This window comes from Condylostylus longicornis, unplaced genomic scaffold (assembly GCF_029603195.1).
Source record: "Condylostylus longicornis isolate FDR11 unplaced genomic scaffold, ASM2960319v2 ptg000546l, whole genome shotgun sequence".
NCBI classification, from domain to species: Eukaryota; Metazoa; Arthropoda; class Insecta; order Diptera; family Dolichopodidae; genus Condylostylus; species Condylostylus longicornis.
Genome location: NW_026578504.1, coordinates 6,939 through 19,522, shown reverse-complemented (window position 1 = coordinate 19,522; position 12,584 = coordinate 6,939). Strand labels below are relative to the sequence as shown.

Below are 12,584 nucleotides of genomic sequence, written 5' to 3'. Positions count from 1 at the left end.
TGGTTCAATCAGTTGGACTGCTGATGATGACGTGTCCAGAATGACGGCTGCGATTGCTGTTGCTGCTGTTGGTGTATCAAGGCCTGCGACTCGATGGATGCTGTCAACCAATTCAACTGAATCTAAGCCAACGACTGGAACAGGCAAATGGACGTTGGGTTGACATGTGAACAGTGGGAGAGAACAATAAAGGAGAAAAAGAAGTTCGATGAAATGGGGAGTCATGTGAGGGGTTGAATAGAGAAAGCGAAAATTTTCATTGGGACAAAGTGGCGGCGCATGCGATTAACAATTTGGGTAATCAGGGGAAGAATTTCTGAACCTTGCGGTACTTCACGCATTAGGGTTGTTGTTTGCACATCAACATCATTAGCAGTGAAATGTTAAAAATCTCGGGTGCTCAGCAAGTGTATTTGATGTAACAAACATAAGTTATTCTAAATGTTAAAAGCAAAAGAGAACTAATAGAACAGAAAAAAAGAACGAAAAAGGAAAAATGAAAGAAGAGGAACTGTTTGGCGCTTCTTCTCCTGCAATAAAAGAATGAGGATCTTCGTAAATACTATCGATCATCGATAAATCGAGATCATCATGTCCCACATCTGGAACGGAAGAAAGTATACTCTAACTCCTGAAAAATGTCTTACCTGAGAGAAGACCGCTTCCAGGATGTGATGGAGCACCTGAGTCTAAAAGACAAATAATCCGATATACTAGTTATTCGTGCAAAAATTACCCATCGATGTTTCATCGTCATATTCTTGCTGGAGGCCTTCTGGCAATAAACGCCTCAACTCATTCCATCTTCCTTCATTTTCATCAATTTCAAGAGGAGATTCTTCGTTGGATACCGACCAGCGTTGCGCCATATCCATCAGTCGAGCTCTAATTTTGAGTTCTTCTCCAGATTGAATCAAATCGTTTAAATCTCTCAATCGGCGAGAACTGCTCACTTGAGAAAACCCGTCGTCATTCGAGTCCAGAAGCTCCTTGATGTCATCCAGTGCAAGTCCAACAACAGCGATTGATGTTGAGACAGAATCGAGCAATCGGAGTCTATCGCCCTGATGATGACTTGTCTCTGAAATTTCTTCTATCTCATCACGCATCTCTCGCAATGAACCCAACAAGCGCGATGCGTTCTCTTGCATGTCGTACAGATCGTAATCCTCAACATGTGGAGAGGGCGAGGCTTCCTTAACTGTCACATACTCATACTCTTCTTCATCCTCCTCATGAGGGGAAATAACTGCTGGAGAGGGCGTCGTTGGAACTGGGTGATGCGAGGCACGAGAAGAACGGCGGTTCATCCGATTCACAGCAAGTGCAGAACTTCCTGATCTGGCAGAATTGCGCGGCTGTCTGCTGGGCCGCTCAGCTGAAGATAAAGCAAGGACGGTAAAAAGAAGAGTCAACCACAACATTGATGGAAAAAACAAAAATAAGTCGAAAAAAGAATTTGGGATTCAAACAGCTACCACGAAAAAACGCCTTTTTTGAGTTAAAATAGAAGAAGAGCGAAACAGGACGCTTAGAGGAAGAGGATACCTTCAATATTTGCGGTAGAAAAACAGAGGAATATTCAAACCTTATGCTAAACTCACAAGACAATTAATTGAGTTTGAGGCAATGTCTCCGATAGCAGGCTGAGAAAAAAAATAACCGGTCCAGTAAATGCGGTAATAGCTGAAAGATTCATGGTTGATGCCCCAGTATTCTTAGAATAGCTTTCCCCGCTCGCCATGACTTCCTTCCGCGTTCATGGGCTTGTTGGGCCGCGTCCACCTGCACGACCCACAGTTCATTGATCTCTAGCTATATGATTTATTTCTTGCACCGTGTCATCGTCAGGTGCCACAAATACCAATTTCTTGTCGCTCTGGCGATATCAACGTTCTTTTTTTGTATGTGTTGTTCATCAATTTTGTAACTCCCATCCTGGGCTTCCTTGGCCAATCCCTAACTGCGGTGACATCGTTGTCTCTGTTGACACTAGCGACCTCGTACTTCTCTTTCTCGGGTTTCTGCTGGTCCTGCGCCCTCGTTCCCCTCCTCCCATCCCTCACGCTCCCCCACACTTTGGTTCTCGAACTTCATCACTGATGTGAACAATTCCAGAACAAAAATGTTGAACAAAAACAACATCCACAAGAACTATTCTTAATGCCTCCCTACCTTCGTCGAATTCGATGGCTCTCCATCCAATCACTTTTTGTTTTGACTCACCCTAGCGTTGGTGAGACTTGTGGCAAGGACAATGCCACAGCATGATGCCTCAGCTAGCTGTAGGACCTGCGATTTAATTTCCAAACACTCTAATAAGCACACCCATCGAAATAAGAATACGGAAACGATGAAGTTCGATTTTTTGTGGTTTGAAACGCGAAGACAGACAGCACGTTGAATTTCTTCACCTTTTTTCCTGATGGTTCAAATCGATGGAAGGCCGTTTTTTTAAAGGTAGTTTTCCTCCTTACTCAAATTTATCCATCGTCGTTCCCTTTTAGCGCCCCCTTCTCCAGGAAGATCAGTTCAAATGGATGAGGGGAGCGGCGACGTCCAGTCTGAACTGTTGAGACAAAGTGCTGCTCTGTCTGCAGAGCAACATCAAAAATTAAGAAGTTTGGCAAATGATCTCGATGCGGCAGAAGCAAGAAACTTGGCTGCTTTGGACACGCACATTGCAGAAATGACGCGCATGGCAGATGAGAACAAAGCACTTCGAGTTCAATTGGGAACATTGAATGCTGAAGTTGCTGGATTAGTGCAAACAGAAGCAGCAAGCGAGGCAGAAGCAAAAGATTTAGCGCGACGTTTAGATGCCGCAGAGAGAGGGATTCTAGAAAGAGACCAAAAATTAGAAACATTGGCTCCATTTGCTGATCGATTGCCAGGCGAGAATGCGAAATTAGCTAGAGAAAAATCAAGAGCTTCTTAAGGAGTTGGAACACCTTAAAGAGAAGATCTCTTCTGTCGAGCCAGCGAGGATGGAAGAAGCAAGTGATTGAGCGATCTGATTGTGTTTATTGGATTGATTGGTCTGCAGGTTCAAGAGCAATTGAAGGAAGTCCAAGACGATTTGGGCAAGTATCAAGGAGCTTTGCGAGCAGCGCAGATGGCAACAGAAATGGAACGTTCAACTAACAAAAACGCGCTACTATTAGAAACGCAAAACATGGAACAATCAATAACAATTGGACATCAGAATGATGAAATGAGAAGGCTGTATCGAGTGGTGAGTTAATTGCCATCAGGATTTTATACTTCTCTCAGATTGATGCAATGAACAGAGAGAAAGCACTTTTACCTCCAACGATTCTTGCGGCCGCTTTACCTGTATTTCCTGAAGGGTGGCCGCATGGAGCAGGGGCTGAAAAATTTCCATCGCTTAAGGCTATTGAGGATTTGATGAATTTGATGAAACAATTAGAAGACGCATTGAAAAAAACAGATAGAGGAGCGCTGGCATTACAACAACTTCGCGTTGTAGATGAACAGGCTGGATTGATTAATGAGCTAACGGGATTGATCAATGATATCTCAGAAAAAACAATTAAATTTGCTCAATAAAGGGCTGGTATGTTGTAATATTAAAATACCTATGATTTCTATGGCTTCTAGAGCCAACCAATTCGAGACGGGCAGTCGTTCTATAGTGGTTCAGTTTTGCACGCAAAGGTAGACTCCCGCCGTGAGACTGCTGGGCCCCCCGGGGTTCAGAAAAAGAATCATCTCGGCAAGACCTGGAGCACTCCATATTTTTGAGCCTGATGAGGTACAACGCAGCAACCATTTGATTGCTGTTTTTTTTTCGCTCTTCCACTCTCTTCTTTAGGTTGATGTCCCAATCCATATCCTGGAGTCTTGGAAATGCAGTGTTTCTTTGGATCCTGACAAATTGCAATTTGTTATCAAGTACCGTCCAATGGAGTCCATGCCTCCTGAAATTCATTTATTGAAATGTGCAAATGAGGATGAGTTCAACCGGTCAGTTTTGTTTAATGTCCTTTTTAACCCCACCATTGCTGCTTCAGTTGGTTCAATGCATTGAAATACTCTGGCCTCATTCCAAGCGATATTTCGAAATATGTTGTCAAAAAACCCCGCTCCACGTCCAGCCCCCAAACCAAAAAAACAGCATCCAACAGCTTTGATGCTGGTTCCCTCTGGCCGAGATCCAACGGGAAGGAAAATTCCGCGATAATGTGTAAGCAGCTTATGTTTGATTCTTTCATTTTTTTAATTTCTCTAGGCCTGCAATCTTTGATGTTCCCACAAACACTGTTAATCTTCCGTATGATTCGGAATCTCCGCCACTCAGATTGGATGCAAAAAATTGTATTTGCATTATTGATCCAGAATTGAAGGAAATCTATCTTTATGCTTACGATCCTGCTCGACCCAATGAACCGCCGACGAAGATCCTATTGAAACCAAAAACGGAAGAAGATTTCGATCAGTGAGAAATTCTGATGAATTATACGGGCGAATTCTTTGCAATCAGGCTCCTGGCAGCAGCGACAAAAATGAAATGGAAGGAATTCCACATCGGACCTGACCGAGAAATAGAGCCAGTGCCGAAACCCGTCGAAAAACCGAAACCAGTAGAGAAGCCAAAACCAGTAGAGACGCCAAAACCAGTAGAGAAACCAAAACCGAAACCACCCCCACCACCACCGCCTCCACCCCCTCAAGAGTGAGTTGATAGAAACATCCAGCGCTTCTTCCATTTATTTCCTGCAGCTTGTTCATTGTTGAGAACAATCAGCTGAAGCTGTTTGAGAATGCAGAGGACAAAGATCCAGTGCTAAAGCTCAACGCTGCAGATTGTTTCACGACAGCAAACGATGAACTCAGAGAATTTCAAGTCATCTCGAAAGTAAGAAAAGTTTATTTCATAGGATTGTAACGAATTTGTAATGATGATGTTGAATGATTTGTAGGAGGGAACGGATGAAGAAGAGACTTATGTTTTCACATTTGACAATGATGAGGTGTTCCAAAAGAAAAAGGATCAATTGATAGCAAACGGATTTTTTGATCGAAAGCGAAGAATTGTTCGTGATGATGAAAAAAGAGTGAATCAGTGAGTTTCTTAAGCAATTCAATTATTGAATATGATTGAATTATTGAACATTGTTTAATTGTTTAGGGTTTGCGTCGTGCAGCAGCAACGAATGGATATGTACAGACATTACGGATCGCCTGGAGATACTCCCCTCTTGACGATGTATTCGAGATGCACAGTTGCGACTCCGGATAAAGAGCGCAGGGAGATTCGTCTTGTTCAAACAGTAAATTCCATTAATTTAATTTTCCATTTTTCCTATATTCTTAGCTTGATGACGGACGAGTTGAACGAGCCACTTTAGATGTTTCGTCCTCAAAGGAATACGATCGTTGGAATATTGCGCTTTTATTTGGAGGATTTTTGCGCGCTGAAACTGAAGAACAAGTCAGCCATGTCAGAGGAATCAGCCACTTGACAAAATATATTTTCCCAATCAATCTTTTTGGACCCACAGAAGATGAACCAAGGTTTGTTGTGTCGAGCGATGACCCTTCAGACTGCTTTATCAGATGCGTTCGAGTGGAGGGCGATACAATTCAACTTTTTCCATATCCAGATTCGGTTCAACCAATTTATGTGTTTCCGAAGAACGAAACGGACGTTTACGCGGAGTTGTCACAACGACGGTTCCGGCTCTTCCGAAATGTAAGACGTCCGAATCAACAATTTAAACCAGTGAGCTGCGTTTCAGAGATTCACTCCCGAAGAAGATCGTTGTGACGTCATAATGCACCTCGCGTCCGAGTTTGACCGATTAAAGAATCTTCTCGAACAAAATGGGTTCTTGAAGGAATCTCCAGGCCCTCAAAGACGAATGACTCGCGCTGCAGACAGGTCAGCCGGTGTGAGAGAAGTGCCGTCAACCCTTCCTTCGTCTGTCAGGTTTGTTCTTGCAAAAAAGATGAACTTAAGCGTCTACCAGGATAAGCGAGCATCGAATCCATCATTATTCTTCCGAGGATTAGATTACATCGGTGAAATTTCAGCGCCTAAAACCGTCTTGATCAGACCAAGAGTGAGATTCACAGCGCTGTTGCATGTGGAAAATTTATTAATCTTGTAGCTCGATAATGAAGAAAATTCGTTGGGAGATGCACAAACTGAATTGGATGCAGGGGCCCAACTCCTCACAGCGACGGAAAGAGAGGGGATGTTCAGAACACGATTTGATGTCACAACAGAGCTCGATTTACAGAGGTAGACGCAAACGTAGAACTACTTAATTTGAACTATCTTCTGCACTGCAGATGGAGTTTGGCATTTTTTATCGCAAGAATGGCGAAAAAATCAGAAGGACACCCCGCGGTTCTATCTGCCTTCACTCATGTTCGTTTCTCTGGTTTTACAAGTCTGTGATTTTGTGTTTTTTTGGCAGTTTTGGATTCTTCAGTCGCGATATCAAGTTTGACGACAAATTGCAGCGAGGAAGAACTGGTTCATTTGTTGGTTCATTTTTCGGAATGAGGCGAGGCTCAACAAGCAGCTACGGAAGAGAATCTCCAATCGCCCGCCCCAAAGAATCTGGTAAGGCGCTGATTTTCGCCGTCGCTGTGATTTCACTCCATTTGATCAGGGCCCAAAAGGTCGAAGAAGGGAGATTCGTCTTTTCTACAGCCGAAGGTGAGCGACCAGTTCTGTTTTTGACTCTTGCATCGGTTCTCCTTTCAGGCTGTCCGAAAGGAGCCCATGGTTGGATCAAGCCTTCCTTCTAACGTGGTACCGTTGTGGTCCGGCGCACCCTTGATACCGCAATCGAGAGATTCGTCATCCTATTCTTCCGAGTTAGATTATTGGGAAAATCAGATCCTGAAGAGCAACGGAAACAAGTGCGCTGAGAACGAGATCATAGAAGAGACAAAAACTGGAAACCTTGAAAGAGTTTATTCATTCTTCAAGCGGCGGTTTTAGTAGATTGCGTTTCAATTGCAAGTTGAACTTCTAGAAATCATTTTTTAATGTTCTATAGATGTTCAGCAAAAATCGTGTTCAGCCTGAAATTTTTCCGAGACCTTCAATATTCTAACTGCGCGTGGCGAAACACTCAATGAAAATTTTTCCCTTTCTTGCAATCGCAGCGTAGCGTCTCACGAGAGATTGAATTCCTCCAGGGCGCTTTTCCACCCTCTTGGAAAGGGTTTCAAATTCTTTGATGAACTCAGAAACTTCTTCTTTAGGAAATTCAAGAGTGATCGTTTCAGTTGAGATATCGCTGCAGCCTCCCACCATCATGCGAACAGTGGGCCTTGTGATTGTGGGCATTTCCATTGAGATAATCCCTCGGTGGAAATTAAGCCTTGTTGGAGAGCCCTTCTTGACGTAATTCGCGTAATCGTTGGAGTTGATTGCATTGTTGAGCGTTCCAATCGCATCTTTGAACTGAATGACTTGAAGATCTGGAAGCTTCCCTTTTCTCGGACCAGGTAGTGAGAGTCTTGGCGAGATTTCATCGTACAAGTTTTGGGGCGCTGCAACTTGGCAGGAGTGTCGAGTCAAGATCTTTGGAAGAACAGGCTTCTTCTTCAGTGACTCATAGTCCGATGCTGGCCGCGAGGTGGGAATTGGAGGAAGCGTTCTCGCGCGTATCAATCGTTGATACATTGACTGTTCCAATGTGTCCTGTCGACGCCTTTCATCCACTCGCTCTTGTTTGAGCTTTAATTCTTCTTCCGCCAGTTGTTTCGCAGGGGCTTCTCTTTGTCTTTTTATTTCATCCGAAAACTTAGATGGTTTTCCTCCCCTTGTGAAGCATCTCGTATCTTTAGAAATTCTCACGTGAGGGAATATTTCAAGCCCCTTAGAGCGAGCGCCATTGAAGGCATCCAAGCACAATTCAATGCCAGCTTGAGTGCCCTCAATCTGCGTCGTGGCGCCTGGAAAAATTCCCACAGCGTTAATTGCAAGAGCAGCAACAGCGGGGTTCATTTTTCTTGTCAAGAGTACCATGATATACTGTAGTGGAGTCCGTTACCGGGAGTACCTGATTGCATGAGTTCAACGGTTTCTGTTCTCATCCACTTGTGTTCCCAAGATGCTTTTATATGAACACAAGAAGAGTTTCAAAACACTCTTCAATTCAACAATTCATGAAAATTTCTAGTCATATTCCTTTTTTGCTTCCCTTAAAATCTCTTCTTCTTTGCGAGTGCGTTCGTTCAAAAATTCTTCACGATGAGCGTCTTGTTTGACAAGCATAGAGGGGCACGGTCTCATGAAATTCCAGCGATAGTAATTTTGTTGAATTTTTTCATATTCTCTCATGACACACACCCAAACAGGAACCATTGCGGTTGGGATGTGCTCCATTGAAACCCAAAGACGGTTTGCCGGACCGAACAGTCCAGCAGGGCAAAATCCATGGCGGTCTGTTTCAAATTCACGAGCAGAGAGCCACAAGTAGACGAGAATTGAAGCCGTCATCAATGAAAAGAGAAGATGAAGCTTCAGCCCTAGAGAGACTGATGATTCTTGAAGTGCCTGAAAATTGATGAATTCAATTGATGTTCATTTATACTGAAAGAAGAACTTACAAAATCAACTCCACATGCCAAAAGCAATGACATAAATTGCGCTGCTGTTGTAAGAATTGGAAGGAAAAAATTATCAATCATTGCTCTCATAATTGAGATGAAATAGACAGTGATGAGGCTGTTTGTAACACTTAATGAAAGAATAATGAACATTGTAAATTTAGAAGACAAAATAGGAAGAACGATGATAACCTGAAGAAGGCCATAGAAGACAATAAAGCGAAATCATAGCATTGAAAGTGATTAGTCCCAAATGTTTTTTTAACTTACATTTCCAAGAATATAGGGAATTAAGAGAATAACAATCAAATCATAGCGGCTAAAACCAGCGTAAGTGAATAGATCAAAAAAAAATGGAAGAATATAGCGTCCAGAAAAATCTCCTAGAAGAAACCACTAGAAACAAAAATGAGCAATTTGAATGAGTGAGATTCGTCTCTTACGAAATAGCTGCGATGCGCTGGGAATGGGGTTTTAAGCGCATACTGAACTGCTGGAATTCCAACGATCCAAAGATGTTGCATTGCAAGCAGCCATGCTAATGCAATCGCGTGAGCCCATACCCACGGGCTGTTCAGAACTCGGGTGATATGGATTTTAACAGGATCAGGCTAATGAAAAATGTTAAGGGCGAAAATGTGTTGAAATGGACTTTATTGCTTACTCTCCAGAATGCTTTGCAGAAATAGGCATCTGCTGGAAGTACCTCCTTCAGATTTTGAATGAAAAAAACAAAAATTATAGCAAGTGCAATTCCAAAAACTGTACATATGACAGCGAATGGCATGAAAATCTCAACTACTTCGAGTTGAACAGAAATTTGCAGAGAAATAAGAATTGCTAGCAAATGTGGAATTGCGCGGCTAAGCAAGAGAAAAGGCCGATTGAATGCTGGAGGAGAAAACCGATATATTGTCCAATACGACGCTAACTGAATTGCGTTGCCACATTGAGCGATAACCCAGACATTGATGCCATGATACAATGGATTGTGTGTTTTGTGGTACCGCTCACGATTTGCTGTTAATCCAAGCTGACGAAATGCCAACGTTAATCCAATGAATGAAGCGAGCAGTGTTCCCCCAGGTCCAAAAAACAGATGCACTATTTGAGCTGGTAAATTCCACTGCCCCCAAATTGAACTCCATCGCAGAAGAAGGTCTGCGCGGGCGATGTAGTCGAATTTTGGACGAAGAATCAAGCCATAGTCAATTGCTCCCGACATAATTGGATAAATAATGAAAACGATTCCAAATGAAGACAAAATCAAGGACCAAACTGAAAGAACGTTGATGAGAGAACTTGTTCGTGGAGCAAAATCGGAATACTTTAACTCTTTTTTTGGAAGTTGGAGTTCTTTTGGTTCAAGAATGACGCCTAACATCGGTCTATCTGCACCCCCTGGAATTGTTCCAGGCGGAACATCTTCAATTGTGCATGTTGGAGCGAACAGCTTTGCATCTCGATGAAGCAATTCTAATCGCCTTCGTCGTAATTCTGAAGCCAATGCTACGCCGTCCAATGGCTCCGGTTGTCTACTTGAGGAAGGTGACCCAATTGCTGGCGTTCTACGTTGCTGAGTTGTCTCATTTTCTGCAGGACTCATATCTTTCGAAAAAAAAATCTCTTATCTTAACGTACAACTCGGCGGCAATAAAAATCACCCCTGGAGGATGTGACTTCAGTCTCATAACGATAAGCTCGAAATAATAGCTTCGGGATGAATTTGGGGTTTGGTTAACTTACCACGGGAACTTACCAGGAGATAGCCAAACCCGCACAGTTCTGTCGGAGATTTGCCCAAACATCAACCGGAAACTTCGTACAACAACTCCTGAGACGGCGGTGCAGTGCACTCACACAAATGCAGAGATCTCGCTCAGTTTGAAGCGCTCTCCTCATCATGTAGAAATATTAGAAATCTGTTCTTGGTTGATCGTGTGTGAATTCTTATGAGTTTTCAAGCTGCGGTGTTCCCTGCAGACGCTTTCTTCTGAAGACACGCAAATTCCTGTTCGTTTTTATTCATTTGGGGCTGCAGGCATCATGAATTTGTCAGAGTAGATGTCTGTGTCTCTATTACAGAAGAAATAATAAAATCAGGATCAATAATACAAAAGTCTTACAAATTCAACCTTATTCATCGCCGTTTTTTCGTTGCTTGTTGTAGGTCCATATTACTGGCAGTCTTCAGCAGCCGATCTATTCTATTTTTGTGTGCAGCTTTTATCAAATGTGGAAATCATCAACCCTTTTTCTGTTAACTATTGCTGTTTGTTTGGTTGTTTCATTCTCCGCCGGAATCCAACCAATTCTTTCCTGCCCGAAGGACTATGTTCAGACAGGGAAAGTCTGTTTAAGAGTGGAGTATGCTGAATTTGTGATTGATTGTCCCAAAGGAGCAAAATTGGATGGAAATCAATGTGTCACTCATCAAACCATTCCAGCTGAGTCCGCATGTCCACCCGGATTCGAGCCAACGCGGGACAAAAGATGTGAACGCACCGAACGCTTTCCCGCTCGTCGAGAATGCGATAAAGATTTTGTTCTGGAGGACGGTTCATGCGTTCGAGTGACTGAGGAAGAAGTCCATTGGAATTGTCCCAAGGGATACAAAAGTGAAGGAGTGTCTTGCGTGAAAGTCCTTAAGGTCGAGGCAGGAGCGTCGTGTCCAGCAGGATCTGTTGCAAGGAAGGATAAATGTGAACGAGAAGAGTTTACCGAACCCCATGTTTCATGTCCCAAAGATTATGTTCGAATCGATCGCGAGTGTGTGAAAGAAGAATTTGGGGAGAGAAAGGCGCAATGCGAGAAGGGATTCAAACAAGAAGGAAATATTTGTGTGAGAAAATTCGAAGTCGCTGCGTCGGAATTTGTCTGTCCGCCGGATACAAACCCGAAAGGAAAGCGATGCGAGGCGGTTGAAGTGACAGTGCCTGTCCCAGTTTGCAAAAAGGGTTTCTCACTCGAAGGAGATCGCTGCGTTCGATTCGAAGAACATTCTCCAGATTTTGAATGTGAAAGGGGATTTAAGAAAGTTGATAATGGACGTTGTGAGAGACGTGTGGATGTGGAAGGAGAACATGTTTGTCCTCCTGGATCAATCGGTGATGGGAAAAGATGCTCGAGTACAGAAACGTTGCCGTTGGTCGAAAGTTGCTCGAAGGACTTTGATGAAAGAAATCATCGTTGTGTTCGTCGGTTGACAAAGAAATTGGAAATTCATTGTCCCAAAGGATTCAAGGAAGATGGCAGAGATCGATGCTTGTTGGTAACAGAAGCTCGGATGGATTACACTTGCCCAGAAGGAACAGTTTTACGTGGAAAGAATTGTGAAGCTGTTGAAGTGGTTGAAGCATCGATGAGTTGCAAGAAGGGAAGATTAGAGAATGGGCGATGTCTTGACGTCGCAAATAGAGCAGCAAAATTCAGTTGTCCCAAAGGATTTAAGAAAGAAGGAGATTCTTGCGTTTCGACGAGCATTGGGAAAGCAGAAACAATTTGCCGTGAAGGAACTCCAACAAAGGACAAATGCGAGATATCAATCGCTGTCGAGTCAATTCAGTCATGTCCCAAAGGATTTGTTGTTGGGATTTCTGGCAAGTGTCAAAAAGCTCATGCTATCGACGCCAAACATTCATGTCCCCCCGGGCACAAAGTTAGAACGTGGAATGTGTTTGGAACGTAAACTTCGCAAATAAGTTAAATCATGAATTTGTTTTATTTTCTTGTTACTGCTCTTGTAATCAATTTAGCTTTCTAACTCTGAATCGTACTTGATCCTTGAAAAAGGAATGTATTTTGCACTTTTTTCAGTAAGAGTTGACAAAGAACACAAAATCCAGCCTATTTATGCAACAGCATTAATGGCACCCTTTCAAGTTGGCGAGACAAGTGTAGTCCACAGAAATGTGAGAAGGGGTCTCGGTCTGTGTTTTGCATAAATCCAGGCGCTCTGCCATTCTAAGAACATGTCAAAAAATAAT

General features: G+C 43.0%; 1 protein-coding gene across 1 annotated transcript; it reads left to right on the top strand.

Annotated features, from left to right (window-relative positions):
• Positions 1 to 10,831: 10,831 nt before the first annotated feature.
• On the top strand, positions 10,832 to 12,286 carry LOC129617518 (protein glp-1-like). Its single transcript, XM_055532698.1, has one exon. The coding sequence runs from the start codon at positions 10,832 to 10,834 to the stop codon at positions 12,284 to 12,286; it is 1,455 nt and encodes a 484-aa protein (XP_055388673.1).
• Positions 12,287 to 12,584: the final 298 nt, after the last annotated feature.

Bases quoted from the DNA above. Each gene is read 5' to 3' on its own strand.
- LOC129617518 (XM_055532698.1), top strand. From the start codon at position 10,832: ATGTGGAAATCATCAACCCTTTTTCTGTTAACTATTGCTGTTTGTTTG.